The sequence below is a fragment of the Cyclopterus lumpus genome, chromosome 19 (genome assembly GCF_009769545.1).
Source record: "Cyclopterus lumpus isolate fCycLum1 chromosome 19, fCycLum1.pri, whole genome shotgun sequence".
Classification (NCBI taxonomy): Eukaryota; Metazoa; Chordata; class Actinopteri; order Perciformes; family Cyclopteridae; genus Cyclopterus; species Cyclopterus lumpus.
In genome coordinates, this window is record NC_046984.1 from 16,031,355 (window position 1) to 16,055,822 (window position 24,468).

The window sequence follows — 24,468 nt, forward strand, 5'->3', positions numbered from 1 at the left end:
TAATTGATCAATTAATATTATAGTTTTTTTAAATGCTCAACTCATCACCAAAACCTGAGGTTATTATCCACACTCACCGCCAGCTTTTATTAGAAGACATTTAAACAGAAAGGTTAAAATAAAACGAAATTTCTCCAGAGAAATCCAAAACGATCATTATAATCACTATCAGTTACATGGCTAAATATCTGTTATAGTGAAATATAACATTCACACATCATGAAAACAAAACCCCACAAACTGAATAGAAACACATTGTTACGTGGAGCTGTATGTTGGCTTGCAGTATGAAGGCTAGTTCGAGTCATTCCCTGACATCCGCTCGCATTGTTTTTTACATTTTGTTTTGGAACAGTTACACATTTGCATCTCGTAATTTTTCCCCCTTTTTTTTTGGGTATAAAATGGAAAAATCCCCCTTTGTGCGTGACGGCAACAAAAAAAAAAAGACACGGAGAAAGCTGGAAGCGTTGAACACCGTCGGAGTCGAGTCCGTTCATCCTCCGTGCCGTCCTCGGGATGGTGACCCTCTTTCTTCTTCTTCTTCTTCTGCTCTCCCAGTCCTCCCAGTCCTCCCAGTCCTCCCAGTCCTCCCAGTCCAGGCGTCTCAGCGTCACTGCTCAGCTTCGATGAAACCTTCCTTTTCGTGACCCCCGAGCTCGACCTCCGCGTAGTTGGATTGACAGCCCTGGTTGTGGAACTTCATGGAGGGCCAGTAGTTATTGGTGCGACGCTGCTATGGACGGGAAGTAATCAGAAACACACGGAAATATGGTTAAAATATGGTTTGTGGTTGATGCAGTCAAAGGAAATGCAGTCTGTGTTTCTCATGTTTATGTAATAAAACAAACAAGAGAACAAAGACGCCTCTCCTGCAACGTGGGCCCACCCAGGTGCATGCTGGTCCTGTACCTGCCTCCTCCTATAACCCAAGGGGCCCACAATGTTATCCAATTATTGATTATGTTCTCGGTTCATCAATTGATTGTTTAGAAAATAATATCTATATATCTATCTATGTATGTATATATATATATACATACATATATAGGTATCTATATAGATATATTGATATATATCTATATATATTAAATATATATATATATACATATGTATATACTGTATATATATATATATATATATATATATATATATATTATTTTTTTTGTCTATCTAATAGCACCACATTTTAAAAATAATAAAAATGAATTAAATCTATTAAAAAATAATTAAAAAGGAGAAAATCCTCACATTTATCGAGCTGGAAACCATGAATTGTTTAGTATGAAAAAAATGACAAACAATTATGGAAATAGCAGCCAATAATTCATAAATGTACCAATTGATATTTTTTAAGAAAACACATTTTATAAGCTCTTCTTATACAAATATCTAAATAGTATACTATAGTAACTGAAGCTGTACATATATTTCCCTCTGACATGTAGTGAGGTAGTAGTACATAGTAGTATACTATAGTATATAACAGAGAGTACATTTATACACATTCCACCATTGCAAACACGAGTGTGTGTCATTTGTCTTGTCTCACCTGCATGAGGTAGAACGGTGGAGCGACGGTCGGGTGCGTGTTGATGTAGTAGACCGCCAGTAAGGTCAGGACCACCAGCAGAACCAGTGCGGCCACCACACCTGCTATGATGGCCGTGTTCTCTGATATCCCGACGTGGTCCGGTGGACTCGTCGGTACGTCTGAAAGGCAAGAAAAACAAACAGATTGTTGACGTAAACAACAACACACGCATTAAAAACACACAACAAACCGTATGTGATAAACAGTTTAACAGCAGCTGAGTCAGTCAACCAATAAATTGACTATTAAAGCCCCAAACCGCCCTTAGCCAGCTTGTGATAAAAATCACTGAGGTGGATAATTTCTGGTTTATTACAAACATGGAAGCTATTCATATAGTTTTAGCCATTACCTATAGATAAAAAATGTATTAAAGTAGTTGCCGTGACAACATTAGGGTTCATTATTACGTCTGAAATGGAAAAAAACAAGCAGTGAGAATAAAGATAAGGAAAAAAATAAAGAAAAAATGCTTTTTTTGAAGGTGAAACTCCCTGAAAGACCAACGTTGCATTTAACCAGAATTATTCTTTACTGTAAGTCCAGCGAAGTGTCTTTTAATGACGTTTAATCTTTGTGCTCATAAACTTTGTGTCTGCTTTCTGAAAACAAAAATACACATTTTGCTCACATAATTTCCATTTTCCACATCTAAACTTCTTATTTTCTTAACATTTCTTTACGTCAGACATTGAACCCCCGGATGCAACGATGGTAAAAGTCCAGGACTTCCGGTTCCTCGACCTGACAAGCGCACTACGATTACAAAAACACGACAATATAGTCCATCCTTTGGCTTCGTCTTCCTCCAGACATCCCACCAGCTGGGGGGGGGGGTTGAGATGAACCTCTACTCTGAGAAGTTTACCTCTGGTGACAGTCTGGTCTTCGGTCACTGCCGAGGAAGACGTGGGACCTGGAGAAGACTGGTTGTAGGGGGTCCCGGATCCCTCGGGCAGTACGGGGTTGTAGTCCTCGCACGTGCCTTTCGCCTGAGTGAAAGACCACATGGAGGACTCAAGAAAACCCGCCGCTCATGTCTTCGATGCTTGAATATAAAGGAAATGAATCTCACCTCTTCGGGGCAGTTGTAATCCAACCACTCTTGCCTGTGCCGGTCGATACCGTCGGAGCATCTGAAACCCAGAAAAAACAGTGAGAAGAAGCCCGGCTCGCTCCCTCATCGCCAAGGTAACGCCGGCGAGACTCGCGGTCCTACCGTTGGAGAGTGTTGCACCAGCCGCAGCCCGTCGTCAGGTTGGAGGTCAGGCAGAGGTCACAGGACTTGTGCTGAAGGCAAGCTGGAGGGATCAAATGCACGGCGTCCCCGGAGTTAGGGCAAATGTTCTCATCCATGATTCATATATATATATATATATATATATATATATATATATTTATTTATATATATACTTACTCTGCAGATGCGTTAACTCAAAAGAAGATCTGCTAACGAGCTTCGAGGTGTTCAGCTCCACGCGGTGATACTCGTAGATGGTGCGGCGATTCTCTTCTTCAAAGGCAAAATATTAAACGTCATTTGCAATATTTTTTTGGTTTCTGCTCTGTTTTGTTAAAAAAGTTGCAAAGAACTATTTGCTGTGTAAAGACATCGTGGAGTAATGCCCCCCTAGGTGCCTTTAAAGACGACTCTTAACACTTATATGATGCACTCCAGTATGAAGGCTCTATACAACTGTTCATAACTCTCATTAACAGATTAAGAGGTAGAAATTTGCAACACACACACATTCCCAAAAAGTTGGTATTTTGTTTCTTTTGCTCTATGAGTTTGATTTTTCATAACACAAAGAAAAAAACATGAACATGTATCGTAGAAACTGAGGTTATCTTCGTCAAAGTGGCAGAAAGCCGTTTTAAAAGTCACCCGAGGGCTGCGAGGAGGGGAGGCGGGCCAAAAAAGCGTCCGACAGTCCCACTTTCACCGGATGCTCGGTGGAGTTCATACTCTCCACCGCCATGGGGATCTGGAAAAAAAATAAATCAAAATAAATAACACCGTCAAAAAAGTTGTAACAGACGACGAAGAAAAGAAAAAAAAACAGAAACCAAAACTCACGTCTCTGTAGTTGAAAACAATGGTTCCATTTCTGTCGAGGACGGCCTGGAAGGTGAAAGGCCCGTCAGCCTCCCGGTCCTTCAGGTGCACCTTGTCCCACTCCACCACGAAGAGGTTACCTGAGGGGGGGTCAGAAGGTCAACCAGGAGCTCCAAACAAAAAAAACGATCCCCTGGACTTTTACCCCCGCCGAGCTCCCGGCTTACCGTTGTCCGAGTACCTCACGGTGGACTTCTTGGAGAAGCTGGGGTCAAAGTTGGCCATGAGGGGAGCGATGTACTGCGTGGCGGTCAGCATCCGATGGGTCACGTCGCCCATGTAGATGAAGCCTGGGGTACAGGGGGTGACAACGTTGTTGTTGTTGCATATTTGTGCTCACATAACAAACAAAAACAACTATTTTAAACCTCAATACTTGGACTTATTAGTATTGTGCTGATAAATAAATGTATTGTCTTGGTGCTGTTGGATCTCGAGCCCTTCGACCAGGCGGCCATTGTTTTCCATTTATTTTCTGACGGCAAAAAGTAGCGTGAACTTTATAATCCATCACTCGGAGCAACAAGCCGATATTGATCTTTGTTACATTATTGTTATTATTCATTGTGAGGGATTATCTATCTGCAGCTCCCCCCCAAAAAAATATATATAAACAATCAGTTATCATGTGACTGAAATCCACATTGTTGGCCAGTTGTAAACAATGTTACCATTCACCAATGTAGAGATTCAATTAATTCTCTCTCTCTCTCCCCTCCTCTCTCTCTCTCTCCCCTCCTCTCTCTCTCTCTCTCTCCCCTCCTCTCTCTCTCTCTCTCCCCTCCTCTCTCTCTCTCTCTCTCCCCTCCTCTCTCTCTCTCTCTCTCTCTCTCCCCGGGGGGATCAAGTGATGTCAAGTTAAAAACTCACCGCCAGTCGCGATGATAATTTGTCTCAAGTGGTGTCCGTAAAAAGGGAAATCGAAAGAAAGCGCCACCCTCTGTGGAGAAGAAAATACATCAGACAAGGCCGGGTGCTGCATCAAACTGTGTGTGTGTGTGTGTGTGTGTGTGTGTGTGTGTGTGTGTGTGTGTGTGTCTAACCGCTGCTTTTTGGTGTGCATTGGACAGGATGCCGTGGATCTGGACTTGGTTCTTGTTCAGGTCTACCCACAAGTCCTCCGTCCGGCGGTCCGTCGGACCGAAGCTCCGCCACGCGTAGTACTGCTTGGAGTCCTCCTAGGAGAACAAGGCTCGGGTGACGTCACTGTTCCACTATTCATATCATTTTATTTGCCATAAAATTCCTAAATTATTCATCGGTACCAGTTTGGAGTGAAGGATATGAGGAAAATATAAAAGAGGTTAGGAAGGTTAGGGTTAGGAGGGTTAGGGTTAGGTTTACTAGTGTTAGGGTTAGGAGGGTTAGGCTTAGGAGGGTTAGGGTTAGGAGGGTTAGTAGGGTTAGGTTTAGGAAGGTTAGGGTTAGTAGGGTTAGGTTTAGGAAGGTTAGGGTTAGTAGGGTTAGGGTTAGTAGGGTTAGGGTTAGGAAGGTTAGGGTTATGTTTACTAGTGTTAGGGTTAGTAGGGTTAGGGTTAGGAAGGTTAGGGTTAGGTTTACTAGTGTTAGGGTTAGGAGGGTTAGGATTAGGAGGGTTAGGGTTAGTAGGGTTAGGGTTAGGAGGGTTAGGGTTAGTAGGGTTAGTAGGATTAGGCTTAGGAGGGTTAGGGTTAGGAAGGTTAGGGTTAGTAGGGTTAGGAGGGTTAGGGTTAGTAGGGTTAGGGTTAGGAAGGTTAGGGTTAGGGTTAGAGTTAGGATGGTTAGGGTTAGTAGGGTTAGGGTTAGGAAGGTTAGGGTTAGTAGGGTTAGGTTTAGGAGGGTTAGGGTTAGGAGGGTTAGGGTTAGGAAGGTTAGGGTTAGGAAGGTTAGGGTTAGTAGGGTTAGGTTTAGGAGGGTTAGGGTTAGGAGGGTTAGGGTTAGGAAGGTTAGGGTTAGTAGGGTTAGGGTTAGGATTACTAGTGTTAGGGTTTGGATGGTTAGGGTTAGTAGGGTTAGGGTTAGGATTACTAGTGTTAGGGTTTGGATGGTTAGGGTTAGTAGGGTTAGGATTAGGAGGGTTAGGGTTAGGGTTATTTTGTGTTTTTAATCCTTTCATTTCATTTTAATACAACTTTTTAAACACAGCCCTCCTAGTGCCAGTGCTCCTCTTGATCCTCCTCGGAGAACCCCACTTTTTACTAACCCTAACCCTCCTAATCCTAACCCTCCTAACCCTAACCTTCCTAATCCCCTAACCCTCCTAATCCTAACCCTCCTAACCCTAACCTTCCTAACCCTAAGCCTTACCTTCCTAATCCCCTAACCCTCCTAACCCTCCTAATCCTAACCCTCCTAACCCTAACCTTCCTAACCCTAACCTTCCTAACCCTCCTACTCCTAACCCTCCTAACCCTAACCTTCCTAACCCTAACCCTAACCTTCCTAACCCTCCTAATCCTAACCCTCCTAACCCTAACCTTCCTAACCCTAACCCTAACCTTCCTAACCCTCCTAATCCTAAGCCTCCTAATCCTAACCATTCTAACCCTAACCTTCCTAACCCTCCTAATCCTAACCCTCCTAACCCTAACCCTAACCTTCCTAACCCTCCTAATCCTAACCCTCCTAACCCTAACCTTCCTAACCCTAACCCTAACCTTCCTAACCCTCCTAATCCTAACCCTCCTAATCCTAACCATCCTAACCCTAACCTTCCTAACCCTCCTAATCCTAACCCTCCTAACCCCTAACCCTCCTAACCCTCTAACCCTCTAACCCTCACCCTAACCTATAAAGCTGCTAATTGAATTAATCTATTAGTCCATCAACATTAAATATATCAGCTGTTTTGCTTCTCAATTAATTATTCAAGCGAAACATTTTAAAACATTTGCTGGTTTCAGCTTCATAAATTTCAGGATTTGATACTTAACTGAATATAATTCATCATTTACATCCCCTCACTGCCATCTGACATTCCTTAGATAAAACAAGGAATCGGTTAATTAGAGACAATAATCTGCGGTTTAATCCATAAAGAGCCCTAAATTATATTTCACAAATCCAAAACATGCACCCGGGGGTCCGAAATGAACGCACCAAACGCCAAATGCGAATGTACATGTGGCACAAAAAGGGGCAATTTATTATTCTCGTCTCGAGTCGACGAGTCAAAAAGTTATTTTCGGACGCTTCGCGCAGCCAATCAGAAGAGATGCTGCGCGTTGAGGGGCACCGGACATCTGGAAAACGCATCTGCATCCGTTCTTCTGCCCAGACGGAAAAAACAAGCAGTTCCACTTGGGGGAGCTGTTTGCACGTCGCACACCTCTCTTGACGGCATTATCAACGTACGCCACAGTTCAAGGTGACGGAGAGCGATGGTTCTGGTGGTCTAGCGTGGGCTCAGAAAGTGGAGCAGTTAAATGCAGCGCTCTCTCTCGCAGCCTCTCCGGCTGCTCCATATGCAGCAAGTGACCCACTTTTCTTTTTCTTCTTCCATCTCCATTGCCTGACACCAGCCAGTGTTTTCTAGAGGATGGAGGGAGGCGGGGGGCTAACAATCATATACTTCCCCCCTCACAGCTGTCTGGTTTATTAAAGAGATTCCCAGTTGTGAGTGGAGGGTTTTGATCAGAAATCCCCCCCAAAAGAGGCAACAGCAGGACCGGGCATGTGATGTTGTCCATGTGAGTCATTCACGCGCACGCACACGCACACATTCTCACATTCTCACACTTAAACAAACACTGTAAGTTGGCCGGACCGAGGCGGACGTCTGTTTTCAATTTGATTTGAACCCGAACGAAAAAAATAAATCAAAAAGTTCGACACATTGGATTTAATTCTGTGAGGTCGATTCGAACGTAAAAGAAGACGCAACACGCAAACGTCATCATGCACACACTCACACAGACACACACGGAGGCTAAAGGGATTGAGTTGAAATTGGCACGTGGACGAGTTGCCCTCAAGGATAACCTCCATTCGAAGCTTCTCTCGTTAACGTAAAAAGAATGACCCCCAATGGTCAGATTAAAGATTCATATTGGCTTTTCTTGTAGTCGGCGGTGACTATTTTTGTTTTGTTTGAGTGTCGTGTCCGTCGCGCCTCTCTACAAGTAATTTTAGGGCAAAGAAAAAGTCAACGTATGACAACCCGTAGAGCGGTTTTAGCCAAAATGAAAGTGCCTGAAACCTGCATTCTCTCTACTGACCACTAGGGGCAAAAATAAGTCTGATTGTATAGAAGTCTATGAGAAAAAAGACCCTACATCTCACTACTTCACATGAGTTTGTAGTCTTCTTCAATACAGCACAATGTTTTTATTTATTTATTTATTATGGTCTGAGCAAACAAAGGATCAATTATCTCACCACGATGGTCGTGTTGTCAGTCAGGGTGCTGACATCAAGGCCTCCTCCCGCGCTGTTGCGGGCTTCTCTGTGTTTGTGGGGAGTCCGCTGGTCCCTCCTGGTCCTGTGAAGACCGGACGGGTCCACATGCGCGTGCAGGGGAGTCCCGCTCGGTGCATCTGGAAAAAAGGAGCCGGGGTGCGTCGCGGGACGCGAACAGTTAACATAATAATAATAATCCGCCAACGAACAGATGCCTCTTAAATGCCGCGCTTTATTTTTTTCTCCCTTCTTGCCATGTTTACGTCACGCCGGAGTAATTCCTCACCTGTTGTTGACCTTCGAAATGGAGAAAAAAAAACGGGCTGTCAAGATAAAGCGCCATTATTTTTCCCAGACACCTCCGAAAATGTGTGAAAAAGAGCTCAGTGATTATCTAGTAAAATATATTTTAATAAAAGAAAACTGGAACCGTTTGATAGCCCCCGCGGCGGTCACATCTGCTCATTATTGTTGCCGTGATTTGGATCGTCTCGGGACGAGTCCAAAGAAAATTTCGCCCGCGTATTTTTGGAGCAATTACATACAAACACAAAGACTTCTTTTCTGCCACGACTCCTTTTCTAATGTCTACATTTAAAACTGTAATAAAAGGGGTTTGTTTTGGCCGGGCCGCAGGTGGTTATTACCTAAACGATACAACCTTTTATTTGGTCCCAGCGTTCTTTAACGGCCAATTATTAATGTGTGACCACCTACATTTTCGTGGGGGGTGTTTTCTCGTCATCTGCTCAACAGACACACAAATGGATCTTTTTTTTGGGGGGGGTATTTTCTCCACACATTTGTTTCTGTCGCTGAAGGTCTCCCACTGTGTTGAAGTTGAAGGTTTAAATCCAGTTTGTTGTCGGGATCTGTCCGATCCGAGCTGCTAAGTAACCGCACGTCTATGAACATCTTGAGGATAACGAAGACGAGAGCCAGCCCGAAGGTTCTCTCGACCTCTTTACGCCCAACAGTCCCCGGTCCACATGCTTTTTATCTTTTTAGTTTCGGTCTGGAGCCATTTCTTCTGGGTTTTGGCTTCGTCTGTTTTTCCCCATTAACGCTCGTAACGCTCCGGCATCCATTGATCCTTCCAGACAATGGTCTGATTCTAGTTTGGGAAGGCCCTCGAGTAAGAGGCCATTGTTTTGGAATCACTTAAAGGGGGGGGGGGGGAAATGTTTTGGTGTTGTTTTTCACAAACGTCTTTGTGCTTCTTAATCATGAAGGGGTTAGGCTTAGGCCATAAATAATAATAATAATAATAATAATAATACCGCATCTTATTGGACATTTGGTCTCGTTTTGATATTTGTTAGCTCGTTAGAATCGTGCATGGGAAACATGCTGATTCGCTTTCATGCAGAGACTCAGATGAGAAGTACTTTACATCCAGCCGTGCAGCCAGTTAGCGTAGCTTAGCATAACGACTGGAAACAGGAGGATTAGCTAGTCCAGCTCTGTCAAAAGGGTACAAAATCTAAACCTCCGAAGCTCCCAGATTAACACGCGAGGTCCTGTTGGTTTTAACCCGTACGAAACGCAACTGGGTGGGCTCGGATGAATGAAGTGAATTGCTAGATGCGTAAAGACAAAACAAAACGACGGAAAAAAAAAAAGAACAAAAATGGGGACGAGAGAAAACATTGAGAGGTTATCGCCGACTCACAGGGGAGACGGCTCTAATGAGGAACCTCGTTTTGATTACGGTGCAAGGGAAGCTATTATCACGGTTCCGGGACAAGAGGCTCCTAATTGGGTCAGATTGACATCACTCAGCATCATCATCGTCATCATCACTAAACAGCTGAGGAAGAAGAGCTCTGGAGGGGGTGGAAGACTGGAAGTAGCAGAATCAGGAACGAGGCTTTAGTTATGACAGAATGTACGTCGAGTCCCTTTTATAAATGCAGCCGACCTGCGTGTCATCACGGGCACGTTTCTTTCATTTTGCAATGATGGAGCCGGCAGCTCTCTAACCTCGTTTAACTGTCTGCACGTGGGCCGGGACGGACTTCTAACAGCAAGAATTAGGATGCATAAGGACTCAAAGTGACCTGCATAGCATCAGGTCTGGCAGACACGTGTGTGTGTGTGTGTGTGTGTGTGTGTGTGTAATTTGCATTGGGAATGTGCAAACTGGAGCAGAAAAACACATCCTGGTGAATTTGAAGCAGGTGGTTACACAGTAACTGTACTCTATGATGCCCCCCCTCTATGTTAGAATACAATGCATGGAAATCATCCTCCAAATTTAGTATATTTCCACATTTTTCCGGCTGTTTTAACCCGACATATCTCGTCTAATCCTTCAGATTTACGTTGATTTTTTAAACAAATGTACATCCGCTTCTGACAGGAGGTATCCTCTATATCTGCAATGCAGCAACCGCCTCATACATCGAGTGGGTGCGGGGAGTCACATCGAACTAGGCCACCGTCACTTTGAACCACACACGGCGCGCTATAGATACACACATTGTGTTCATTCACGCCTTCCCCCGTCTCTTGGTCTTTTCCCAGAGACATACAGTAGCTCTGTGGCTTTCTTTCATCCTTTGTTTTCACATCTTTTTCGTGGAATTCAAACTTTTAATTTACGATGTGCCTGGGGAAACACAATATGTTACTTTTTGAATGATTCGAAAAGCATGCTTTTCGAAGAAAAAAAAAGGCCAGACAGACAGAACTCAGACTGAGACAAAAGCTTAATGGTCTCTCAGTCTGTTTCAGCTGGATAAAGTCCAGGGGCGAAAACAATCTGCTCAGACGCACAACACTTTGCACATTCGGGGATACACCGAGGGCACAAAGGCACGCACGAGGTCCAAATGATCTGCAAAGAACCGACAACGGAGAGCAGGAGGCCGACATCTTTGCTCAGGAGAACCAGCGTGTGTGCCGTCCACACACAGCGGAGGAGACGCGATGATGCAAACAAAGTCTGAGATACTTTACGGCGTGGGAGAACGCCGTTTAGAGGAACAGCAGTAACCACAACACGCAATCACGGACACCGGCAGCTGCGCTGATAAGCAGCCGTGAAGATGAATGTGGACACCGGGGGAGGGCGGAGTGTGTGTGTGTGTGTGTGGGGGTGGGTGGGGGGGGTTTCAGATGGTGTGTTTTGTTCCAGTTTTGTAGTTCATCTTGTTCCCACAATAGGAGATTATTACACGATGAGATTATCCGGCTATTTGAGGAAATACGAGCTTGCTACTTGTGTTCCCTTTGGCTCAAAGATAATAAGATATTCTATTGCAGCGGCAACGTGGAAAACGTTTGAGAGAACACATCGTTGTTTACGGCGCTTTAGGCGCCTGCAGGCTCAGACCCACAGTGACTATTGATCACATGCAGTCAGATTTAGATATCACAATTGTCTTGTATTAATCTACTATTAATTCTACTATTAATATTTGCATCAGACTCAAGCCAACATGTGAATCAATGTGTCCCTAAATTTCAATCAGCACAGACTTGTGCATTTTTTTCGATGGCTGATAAAAAACATTTACATCCAAGGACCTCCTCTATACTCTTTTATTTCATTATCATGCCGGGAACAGATGATATTATAAATCCATGTTAGAAATGATCATTTATAATCAGACGAAGCTCCGTTTGGCGTCAAGGGATTCTGGTGACCTGCTGACCTGTAGAGGTCACACACACCAGGTCAATGCAACCTGTACTGGGACATGTGACCAGTTTTTCAATATATTATCCTCATGACTCCACCTTTCCTCTATTTGACTTTGGTTGATCCCTCCTCTTTGCCTCTATGGCGCCACCAGCAGGTTGACACTTGTCTCAATAACTGTTGGAAGGACTGCTCTAAAATGTGGTTCATACATCTGGATGGATTGTAATAACCTCTTACTTTCATCTAGCGCCATCAGCCTGAGCTGGACTTGTTCACTGTGATTCATGCTAATTGGTCAAATTCATGCAGCTCAACGCATGCAGCGCTCCTTAGTCCAGCTTGTTTTTGCAAACTGCCAACCTGTGGTTTGCAGAATAAATACATATAAACACAAACACGTAAACACACGCAGCAGACGCGCATTTATAACGGAGGTAACCCGCAGCACAAAATCAGTATATTTCAACAGAATTGACCATGAAAACACACGGCACGTTTGTGCAGTTTTGGTTCGAATGTCACGCTGATAATCTGTTCGCAGACGAGCCTTGACTTCAACTCAAGGGGCGGCCATTTTATGGGGAACCGCTGTGCTATTACGCTGCGAAGCGACGTGCCGTGGCCTGCAAGTCGGGAGTCGTGAGGCCGCGGAGTGGATGGGGCAAGCACGTCGTCTGTTCAGCGAAGACCTGTTCTACTTTACGGCACGGACACGTAGTTATGAGGCATTGGGGAGGACGAGCCCAAAAGAGGGACACCTGCCAGGGGGTGAGGCTGACAGATGAGTCCTTGGCTTTAGTGGTGGTGAAGATGAGCATGCAGACTTTCAGCTGGCGGGGGGGGGGGGTTCTGTGACTGGTCTCTCTGCAGGCCCCTGATCAGAGGAACTGGGACCACAGGATAGGCCAGAGAAACTGGAGCACCGCTGAGGTGGAGGAGGAGGAGGAGGAGGAGGAGCGGCAGCAGAACGGGGGCTGGCTAAAAATAATTTATCTCTAAGGAGAACAAAAATACATACATGCACGTACAGTCATACACACACACACACACACACACACACACACACACACACACACACACAGCATACATATGCGGGTGACGCACAGAACTAGCGCATTATATCTGGTGGTTAAACACAATATGAGTTGAGATAAAGCGACAGAGGAAACTTTTCTAAATGTAACTCTCTCTCTCTCTCTCTCATCGACTTGTTCTCTACTTTCATCAAGTCGTCATGCTGGAATAAAAAAAAAACACACAGCTCGTAAATTACATGACGGGCGAACCTCAAACATCCATCTGCTGAAGAGCAGGACTTCCGATCACATGATTCCTGATTTTTCAAGCAGGTGAGCACCAGATGTTTGGTTTCTCAAATTGGAAACAGAGGTTCTTTTTTTTGGGGGGGGGGGGGGGGGGGGGTCGGCATGGCATCCAGACCTTCACGCACACACAAAACACACACACATCTTTCATGTGCTTCCTGTGACTGACAGAGAGAATCGTCAAGGGACAGGTTAGCTTCACACATACGCAAATCCACCCCGTACAAAAAAAAAAAAAAACAACAACATTATTCCAGCTTGCCTGTTGCTCAGAGTCAGCATCATATAATATTTTTTTTAACCTGAATATTTGGAAGCTGTTTCCGGAGACCAAATGCAGTCGAAACGGTGTTAATACTTCGAAGATGAATGAATACCTGCAGAACTGCAGGAGCTTACCTTCATGCCGGTGAGCCCAGACTCTCCCCAGCTCAGCCAGGGAGAGACAGATGAGGAGAACGGCACAAAGCCCCATGTCCAGCCAACAGCTTCTCCCTCCTTCCCGGACTCGTTATCACTCCTCTCTTCTTCTTCTTCTCCCTTCTTCTTCGTCCTCCCACCCCACCCCTCACTCCGCTGGAAGGAACGGGGGCGCCTCACTCCTCCACTCCTCTGCCTTTTTGGCCGCTCTCTCTTTCGCCTCTGCTCTCTCAACTGCTTCTTCCTTTTTTTTCCTTCTTCTTCTTTCTCCTCCTCTCCTCAGCCGAGGTTTGCAGCTTTTCTCCCCCCCTTTCGCTTGCTCTGTCGTCCCTGCAGCCTCACGCCCTTTTTATTGCCCTTTAGAGCGACTTCTGGCAGAACAGGTCCATATGTCAGGAAAGGAGTTGACAAACAGCTCACGTGTTGCAGAGTGAAGGTTTTCCTCTTTTCCCTTCCCTTTTTTTTCTTCCAAATTTTTAAAAAAACTTTATGAATCAAGTCTCCGCTTCCCTCTTTCTGTCTCTTTCCTCGCGTGTTCCAGAGCTCTGGATGTTTTTGTACGTCTTGCCCAAAAAGAGGAAAGATATTTATGTATTTCTACATCTTTTCATTCCTTCTGAACTCCAAAAAGGGGGCTGGAGTTGGGAGGAGTGTGTCTCCCTCATGTGGAAGCATGCTGAACCAAAACAAACAAGTGATGTTGTTCAATTGTTGACATTTTGAAGACATGTCACATGGATTGATCCAACGTTTTTTTTCTTCATAAAACTTATTATAGCGGGTCATGTTGAGTTTAAAGAAACCCTTTTATTTATATAGTTATATAAGTTGTTCTTGTTCATACACAGTACAATAATTGGAGTTTACCTGACTGAAGGTTCCATGTAGGACTGTTGATATCTTGTAGGTGACAAATACTCAGCTTTTTTTCTATTAAATATTCATTTTAACATTTCATTCCCACCTCAACTGCAAACTATGGAAAATACAACGTTGATTGTTAAATCATGACAGCGTCATGTCGTGTATTAAATTCACCCTTGTTGGTGTGTTATTAGGCTCCTCCCCGCTCGCTGCAGGAAACCGGGGCATGAACCGAACCGTGACCTTCCTGTACCGTTACACTGTTCTCAGCTTGTATGCGTGTTGACGGGCGAGAGACAGGAGGACCTCCTGCGGTGCTTCACAGAGAAGAAACAGACCTCGTCAAATTGTTGCACAGCTGTTGAAGATGATGAGAAGTGTGTCCGCTGAGAAATATCTCCAGCATGCACAACATATCTTAATTAATGATGCAATGCATCATTAATCATTAATCATCATTAATACATGCACAAACAGGCCAAAAGAATGGTAAAGTAAGTCTGGGTTTGGTCTTACTTTTGATCAAGAGGTTTCTTTCTTTGGCTCCTTCGGGGCTCCATTTTAAGGCCATTAATTGAATTTCTTTGTGAATCTGAGTGAAGAAAACGGCCTTATAAATCTGCAAAAAAAAATAAATAATAATAATCACAAAGTCAGTTTGATTCAATAAATCAAATGTAAAAGGAACATCACATCTCAGCTGCTGATGCTCGGGGTCATCATCGGAGTTTAAAGGAGTTTACAGTGAAGGTGGAAAGAAACCAAGCTGCAGTCTTGGCAAATATAATAAAAGTAGTTAATTTGTGATGAAATTGGAAAATGAAAACTGTTAAACAATCCCAACACATAAAGGCCAGCCAGTGGGCAGAAGGGATTCTGTCTCGGGACTCTTCATAATATTTGTTTTTATGAGTCTGGTGAAGTTGTTCCAAATGACCTCCCGGCTGCAGCTTACTGATTCATGCGAGAGGTTCATTAAAAAAAAGTATATTCGGTTATTTTTTTGAAACACAACCGTGAAAAGCTAAAAAGGTTGTTTTAGGACACCGTACATCAATTTAAGAGGCAATAAGAATAGTAATAACATTATTCCCCCGTGGATAAGGCTGCCCAGCTTTTCATCGCCAGGTTTACGTGATTGGCCAACGTCCAGTTGCATTTCTACAAAAAAAATCTGTTTAAAGTTTTTCCGCCCCGGGGCTGCTGCATCTCCATCATGCATCTTTTTACTCAAGTTAAAAAAAATAATAATAATAACGTCTTGTCGCGCGTCGCAGAGGAAACCCAGAGGAAGCAACCCACCGTCTCACGGGATCTCGTGGGGAATGAGATGTTGACTAAACAGCGGCTGACGTGGTGCAACAAACCCGCTGATGCAATTTCTTTGCGGTGAGACAAATACCCAAAAAAGGTCTCAGAGGCCCGAATGAGACGGAGGAGATTTATCCTTTGATTGTCGGGAAGGCCGAGACTAAAACCACAACAAGGCTATTTTAATGTGTCAGAACAGGCCGCCCTCCTCGGGATGAAGAGGTTTTTGGAAAACGGCAACAGGAGCGAGACATCGCCGAGAACCCAATTTGTCATCGCTGGTTCATCTATAGAATTGGGATGTCATTCTTCGGACTGGGAAAATAAAGTCAATTGGCATCAGAGGTATAGAAAATCAATTCCAGGTCAGCTAAATGTACCGCAGTGTTTATCAGTACAGGGGTGTTTACCATTACAGGGATGTTTACCAGTACAGGGATGTTTACCAGTAAAGGGGTGTTTACCAGTGCAGGGGTTGTTATCAGTACAGGGGTGTTTACCAGGACAGGGGTTGTTATCAGTACAGGGGTGTTTACCAGGACAGGGGTGATTACCAGGTGTTTACCCGTACAGGGGTGTTTACCAGTACAGGGATGTTTACCAGGACAGGATGATTACCAGGTGTTTACCAGGACAGGGGTGTTTACCAGTACAGGGGTGTTTACCAGTACAGGGGTGTTTACCAGGACAGGAGTGTTTACCAGTACAGGGGTGTTTACCAGGACAGGGGTGTTTACCAGTACAGGGGTGTTTACCAGTACAGGGGTGTTTACCAGGACAGGGGTGTTTACCAGGTGTTTACCAGGACAGGAGTGTTTACCAGGACAGGGGTGTTTACCAGGTGTTTACCAGGACAGGAGTGTTTACCAGGACAGGGGGTGTTTACCAGGACAGGGGTGTTTATCAGTACAGGGGTGTTTACCAGGACAGGGGTGTTTACCAGTGATAAAAAGACTAGAGAGTATGTTCTCCTGTCAGATCCTGTGTATACTTGAGTGATTTAAAAAATCCCAAATAATGGCGGATGGCCTGATTTGTGATTGTTGGCCACGGGTGACCCTTGCTCCAGTTTCTCATCCTGCCCCTTTATTTATTGTATTGTCTTTTAAACCTGGCACAAAGAGGAAGACACTGGGGTCTGTTTCCCATTACAGAGGGAGACTCGCTCTTCTGTCTTGTTCCAATTGAAAACAGCTTTTTCTGGAACATTATTTAAACCCCACCAGAAATGCAAGTTTAAACATCTGACGACAGGTCGGGTTTATTTGCGGTGGTACGTAACGATGAGGTAAGAGTATTTGTTCTGCCTATGGACCCAAACACAAAGACCTCCGTTTTATTACCATTACTTTCTCTCCTCTGTCATAATGCGTCTTTAAAGGATTACTGCCACAATGTTTAAGTAATAATAAAGGACAGATGTGGTTGGGAGTCAGCGACCAAGACAAGTGATACAGTTTAAATTAAATAACCATGAATATTCAGATTTCTTTTTAACTATTGAAAACTTTCTAGATTGAAAACCATGATTCTTAAAATAATATATTATTTTTGTATAATTAATCATATAATATAATAAAACAATTGATCTTTTTGTCCCAAAAATGAATACTCTGCACAATCCAGTGGTTTTGTTTGTGTTAAATTTGTCAATTTTTTAACATTTTCCTTACACTTATCGATCCCAAACAAGCTTTACATTACTTTAAAATAAAACGTAAGCACAGTCAGATTTGTTGTTGTTGTATAATGCTCAACTTGTAATGGAAATGTTTTGTTTGTGTAACATTTACCGGCTGCATTTCCACCCTCACTTCCCTTCCCGAGGAGGGATCTGAATGTGGACGGTGTGGAATGTGTGCCCGGTAACCTCCGAGAGGCATTCATCACCTCGTTTACGACTTCCATTCAGATTTAATGGAAGTCGGAAGATTAAATGTTAGAACACCATGTGCTTGAACTTCGGACATTCACATTACCGGTAAGCTTCGTCAGATTGATTAGTTGATTAGTTTTTTAAATCCTTGATGTTTATGAGCATTTCTGTAAAAAAAACGACGATCCAACATTCAAATCGCTTTTCCGTGTGCAAAAAGAGAGACGTGACAAAATATCGCGTCTCCCCTCCTCCTTCTACAATGAATCCTCATAAATTCGTGAAAAATTATACCTACATTTTCAGTGCATTTTCCTACAAAGGTCTTGCAACACGTGTCAATGTGTGCTCGTTATGCACAAAACGTATCGTCTTCAGAGGAAACTACAAAAGTTAGGCCACAAATAAATTCACATTGACTTCTTTTACATGGGGAACAAACAGCGGCCTCCTGGGTGAAAGACCCCCCAACACCATCTCTTGCACAATTATTTTGTGTGATTTCTACGAATTACGAAGCAGTATTTTTCGTAGGTATAGTCACTAATGCTGGATATGAGACCCAGCCTATAACGGCCATCTTTTGTGTACGTTTTCTCTCTCCAGTTGCAAACTGAAAACTACGTTTTTTTTAATCTCGAAGAAACAAAACATTGACCCCCCCTCATTGCCCTCTCACGTATACTCTCACTGATTGCCCGACCGTCCGTCCATTCCTGCACTGGACATGTTTTTTCTTTGCGGTGGGAAGGCAGACTCCTCGTGCCCTCCTCCATTCAGAGCCCCCGCTGGGGGGTCGAGGTCCATTACAATGGACAAACATCACCCTGCCCGTTGTTTTTGTTAGCCTCTAATTGCAAGACCCACAGCAATGTTGATTGTGGCATTCATTACGAACGTCATTAGCAGAGTCATTACCACTGGTGGGGTGGGGGGCTTGGGGGGGGGGGCCATGTTAAGGAGTGTTTGGAGACAGTTATCTGCTTTTGGCATTGGGTAAATAACAGGAGGGAAATCTTGCTGTCACTACGAATGTAGAACAAGAATACGTGTTTGGGGGAGCGTGATAAGGAGTGGGAGTGGGAGTTGTAATTCTTGCGCTGTGAAAAACAGTGCTGGGAATAATTTTTAAAAAAGGATTTAAAAAAAAGCCTGTTTGGTTTAGGGAAGTTAATTCAGCTCATAAATTGCAAAACACAGGAAAAGTTGCAAAATATTCTGACCACAATCATAAATCTGTGTGACTCAGAGTTGGACAGCATTTCCATTCATATATTATTAAATCCCTCACAGTACCGCCGAGAGCTTCACACACACACAAATCTGAATCGTAAGAATGCTCCGTCGGTGACAGAACCAACACCACCATCCCGCGCTTATTTACATATTGCTAATTGATCCAGTCGCCGCTATTGTGCCTTCTAATTGACCGCCAATTACGTCATTAGTCTGTGTTAGCTTGTTCTGATAAGGACTTAACTACCTGGAGCTTGGATGAGTGCGGACCCCGCGGTATCTACGTAACCAATCTGTGGTGTAAATGACTTGCAATTACCCCGGCATCTCCTGTAAGTCTGAGCCAGAACACACTGGATGCTAATGACACAATGAATGCTAATGTTAAGCCCATACACAGAAGTTATGATAACGGACAATACAACCCTTCTCCAGTCTACATTCAGACTCATCGCCTCTGACTTTTCCTAAAAGCAAATGTGCTCATCCTTACTTGATAAAAACCATTGAGCGAGGTATGCTGGGCCCACTGGTTGGCCTGGAGGCTTGTGAAACCCCCTCCCACCCCACCCGAATGAGATGAAGTGTAAGCCGCTGGAGCTTAGAGACAAAATACGATCACGGGCTCTAGAGATGAGGTTCGGATACGGTTCACTCGTCAAGTTATTAAATGCTTGTGTTTTGTTAAAATGTGCAGATGTTTTGTTTTTTAAAGCAGCTTTTTTTGACGTGACTAACTACGTTTAAATCTAATTTATGCAAGAAATTAACACTGCACAAGGTGTACAAACCACAAACTATAATGCAAACGGTATAATATAAATATATATATAACATATACCAAATATAAATTGTACATTTCATCCAATTATAGATGTTTTTTTCCTGGTAGATTACGTTGTAACTTAAATGCTGCACACCAGCTTAGTGTAAAAATCCCTTAAGGTCAACATGAATGTATTATCACAGAGGCCGTGTCATGTGTGATTGCTGCCTTGCTCAACGGCAGGTCAGTAGCAGTTGTACTTTTACTGAATTTGATCGCTCTAATTTACTGCCAATTGCTGTTAATTGGCTTTACGGTCACCAACATAAAATAAAACCAATGATATTCAGTTATTACGAGGACGTGTTATTCCCACGTACTCTTTAACGCCGTCGTGCTTCTCAATTCAAGTGAGTAATCGGGTTCTCGTGGTTAAACTTTGGCCGAGTGGAGTTTTGAACGGACTCCTTGCCAACACTAACGGTCAAATGAAAGCATGGGTATTGATTTCTGCAGGCTGATGTTTTCTACAGATGTTTTCAGCTCCACGCCGCCTATGAAATTCCAGGAGCTTTATCCAACCTCCATCTGAAGTTTTGTGTTTTGTTCTGGAACTTTTTGTCCAACATTGTGTATATTATAGTACTTGGGGGGGAGCTGAAACATAACAACTGCTTTGAGTCCTTCTGGAGAACCAGAAAGACAATACGCACCCTCTCAAAGTTGTGCTAAATACTTCAAACTGACTCAGAGTCCCGTGCCGGTCTTCATTGAGTGTCTCAGCGATGGAAATCTGTCCTCGATGGCCAATAATTCTCAGTGACACATATTTGGTCATTCTTTTAGAGTAAGAACATTGCAATATGGCCGATGTAGAACTCGCGAGGAGTCCTTACCTCGCTAGCAGATGGCGTTTTCCATCCGTTCTGTTCGAAGAGATGTTTTGGAAACGGTTGACAAAGACGAGCCGATTAAAAAGACGCCATTTCGTGGTTGTGTTTTAAACTTTGGGGAACGTTGGGGAAACAAACATGGCAGTTAGGTAGACTAAGAGGTGGTGTTCGGACCAACAGGAGCACAAAAATGAGACCAATGCGATGAAATCCTCTCACGGCGTTATGAACTTCTCGCAGTCCTCATTTATTTTTCCGTCTTCTGGGGTACCTTTTCAAGAAGGTCGTACACAGTTTTAAAAGAACGACCGACACGTTGTTTATTGCCTCGCTCGCGCTCAGAGAAACATCTTTTCTCTACAGATTATGTTTCCCTTTTGTTTTTCACGATGTACGGCTTTTCTTCCAGACCTTTCGCTTCAATCGCAATCACCGGGGGAACATTTGCCAACTCTTTTTGTAGGATTATAGTTGGTATAAATTATTTTTGACAACTAAAAAGAAACTTAAACCCCAAAAAAAGTGGAAAAATGAATCTGTTTGTGTCCCTTAAGCAACTTGTCTCCCCTTCACTCACTCCCCCCCCCCCCCCCTTCCCCCCGAGAACTAATGGCTGATGGTAATTACATTTAATGAGATCATGGGGTCGTCTGCAGGGTGCACTTCTGCAAATTGCTCTCAGCGTGGGGTCTGAAGTGGGGATAGGGTAGTGGGCAACGGGGCAGTGGAGGTCGGGGGCCAGGAGTGTTTGCCCAGTGTTTGGGGCGGGGAGGGGGGGTGGGCGGGCACAGGGGCTTTACCTTGTCACTCAGTGAGCAGTGAAACATGTCGCGCGTTTGTCCGCCTTTGTCCTCCTCGTTTGTTTGTCTGGCAGAGATAACCACACAGAGGTGCTCGTCTTGGCTTCATTGTGTGAAGCTGCTGTCAGCCCCCCCCCCCCCCCCCCCCCCCACCACCCCCCCCCACAAGCATCTCCCCCCTCTCCCTTTCTCCCTGCTCCACCACGACTGGTCATTTCGCCACTATTTTTCTGGCTGCAGGCAATTTAGTTAATCCATTAACAACTAATTGTCTCCTCCGACCCTGTTGCTTGGACAAACAGCCCTGTGGAGAAGGGAGGGGAGAGGGGAGGGGGGGGGCAAGCCAAGACTCGGTGACCTATAAAAGTCACACTGGAAGAGGAGGCAGCCACGGTCACATCTTGAACCCCTTGCAGTCCTGATTCTCCACACACTTACTGGGACTTTAAAGCTGTGGTGTTTTTTTTTTTTTTTCGACTCATCCTTTCCTTTTACTTTACGCTCTCATTTACTTTATTTGCGGAAATGTTTGTCAATCTCCGGATGCTCTGCCTTTGTCTCTGCTTCTGCTGGACTGAAGCTCGCATATGGGCCTGGATGCTCAACATGCCCCACAGCCCCCCCAAAGAAGGAGCCAAGGCACTCAGGGGAAGCCCGCCTGTCGCCAAAGCAGCCGCGGTAAGACGCGGGACACTGTGCACGGGGATCATACCTCTCTTTAAGCCTCCACGTAGTTTCATGTTCTTGATGGTTACACGTTTTAATGTCTTCCTCCTCAGGCCGCGTGCGACCACGACCGGGCCTGCGGACGGGGTTTCTCCTGCGACCGACACTTCGGCCTTTGCGTCCCTCTGCGAGCGGAGGGCCACTACTGTCGGAGGGACGCCCAGTGCGTCCGCGGACTCAGCTGCATGTTCGGGAAGTGCCACCGCAGCATCCCCAACGGGCAAGAAGGTAAGTTTTTAAAGAGTTAAGAGAGAGAGAGAGCGTGTGTGTGCGTTCAGGAGTTTCAATACAACCGGACCTTAAATAACCCCGATGTGTATTTCCTTCTACCATTCCAGGTGCCAGGTGTAAAGTGGACAGGGACTGCGGGGCGTCCATGTGCTGCGCGCGGCACCACGGCGAGCAGGTGTGCAAGAGGCGCCTGGTCCGCGGCGAGAGCTGCTACGTTCCCGATGGGGGTCTGGCGTTCAGCATCAACCAGATCTGCCCCTGTGATGAGGGGCTCCTGTGTCGGGAAAACGGTGCATCGCGCCGGAGAGAGTGAGTCAAGACGAATTATTTTGTTCAGGTGTGGCGTGCAGGTGGAATCACCAGGGGGTGGAGCTGGGTCCGGGTCTAAAGCAGAAATGTTTTGGTGAATTTGATTAATTCTAAATTTGTTAGAGAAATTAAACTTAGTTTACAACTTAATTACAACATCAAAAAATGACATTTTAAGACTTAAACTGTGTCCCAAACCTAGTGCGTCTGCTCTCGATGTGCTCTATTGTCCCACGGTGCTTTGCACAAAGGAAACAGAGGAGAGCTGCTGACAGCTGGAAAACATAAAAACGAATTAGGGATGCCAGTAAAACAGCTCAAATCGCCCCCTCAAAAAAAGCTGCTATGTAATCCTTGGAGAAGCATTTCATTTTTTGTGACGACATTTCTGAATTATTGTATCATGTCCCGTTAGTATATATAACTGTGTTTATTTTCTAACACATATTTTCCTTTCACAATGATATTTGATACATCTTTAAATAACTCCTCAAACCCTCTGAGGCATCTCAGTGACATCTTTTTATGCTTTAAGATGTTTAAAGTATTGTGTTAGTTATCTGATAATAAACGGTGTTCTTACTTCAGTTTTTTTTTGTCTTTCAGGAGAGATTTTATTCACCACCCAGAACGAACAAGTTGGAGCTGCCAAGTGCCCAAATCTTGTTGCCCCCCCCCCCCCCTGTCCACATTCAAGCTATTTATTATGCAAATATGTTGTATATGATTGTATATTTTGTATGTATTGCCAAATATGTTGAAATGCTATGTTCTTTGTTTAGTTTTTTTATTATTTCATTTTGTAAATTTTGACAAAAGCACTACTGTGTGTAGCTCAGCGACGCCATGCAGCGTCTTCCTTAACGCATTTAGTGATCTTTGATTAAATATATATCAGTGTACGCTCCCTTTCAATTTATTGAATACAAATAAATCTTTTCCAAAAGCAACGATTTGTGTAATTTAAAATCTCTTTATTTAAATCACTTTATTTTGAAGCTGCCAAAATCGCTCGTCAATAATAAAATGCACATAAGCAACATAGAGAATAGAATAAAATGTGTTGCTGCTCTCTTGTGGTGAACATATATATATATATATATATATATATATATATATATATATATATATATAAAGGGATCATGTCACAATCATGTTTCATGGATCATGTTTGTTATGTTTACTTTGATGAATAAACTCCCCCCCATGCAAATATGACAGTTAAAATAAGTAACTTAATTACAATGAATTACAATCTAAAAAAATATGTTTATTACGTTTTTAATAATAAAGTTGAATAATTATTATTCATGATTTCAAGAAAAAAAAAGGAATATCCAGATAATCAAATTACTTATTTTGCAGAATAAGTAACTTAATAACAATTAATTACAACTAAAATAAAGAGATTTATTACCTTGTAATAATAAAGTTGAATAATTTTTATTTATGATTTGAAGAAAAAAAGTAATAATATCAGGAGATTTAAGTTACGTATTTTGCAGAATAAGTAACTCAATTACAATTAATTACAATTAAAAAAGAAGTTTATTACTTTGTAATAATAAAGTTAAATAATTTCTATTCATGATTTTAAGAAAAAAATTATAATATCCAGAGAATCAAGTTACTTATTTTGAAGAATAAGTAACTTAATTACAATAGATTACAATTAAGATATATTAAGATTGAGAGGTTTATTACTTTGTAATAATAAAGTTGAATCATTTTTATTCATAATTTCAGGGGAATTAAGTTACTTATTGTGAAGAATAAGTAACTTAATTACAATTAAAAAGAGAGGTTTAAGAAGTGCAGATACTTTGCCGCATGTTTTGATTGAAACCATTTACAGACACCTTTCGAGTTAAGATGGAAGTAAATACTTAAAAACTAAAAATTGACACACTGAGCGCGTTTCTTGGGCCGCCGGACGCGGTTACGTAACACGGTGGAGTCTCGCGGCTCCCGG

The 24,468-nt window shown here is 43.5% G+C and overlaps 2 protein-coding genes across 2 annotated transcripts; one reads left to right on the forward strand and one right to left on the reverse strand.

Moving 5' to 3' along the window:
- Window positions 1-57: 57 nt before the first annotated feature.
- On the reverse strand, window positions 58-13,852 carry LOC117748946 (plexin domain-containing protein 1-like). Its single transcript, XM_034559104.1, has 13 exons — window positions 13,464-13,852; window positions 8,070-8,227; window positions 4,757-4,891; window positions 4,584-4,653; window positions 3,881-4,003; window positions 3,675-3,793; window positions 3,483-3,582; window positions 3,012-3,107; window positions 2,814-2,895; window positions 2,670-2,730; window positions 2,463-2,586; window positions 1,553-1,713; window positions 58-736 (listed from the first exon to the last, which is right to left on the reverse strand). The coding sequence occupies exons 1-13, from the start codon at window positions 13,537-13,539 to the stop codon at window positions 614-616; spliced, it is 1,428 nt and encodes a 475-aa protein (XP_034414995.1). The 5' UTR covers window positions 13,540-13,852; the 3' UTR covers window positions 58-613.
- A 7,903-nt stretch (window positions 13,853-21,755) lies between these two features.
- Window positions 21,756-22,500, forward strand: LOC117748957 (dickkopf-related protein 3-like). Its single transcript, XM_034559115.1, has 3 exons — window positions 21,756-21,908; window positions 22,010-22,184; window positions 22,295-22,500. The coding sequence occupies exons 1-3, from the start codon at window positions 21,756-21,758 to the stop codon at window positions 22,498-22,500; spliced, it is 534 nt and encodes a 177-aa protein (XP_034415006.1).
- The last annotated feature ends 1,968 nt before the right edge of the window (window positions 22,501-24,468 follow it).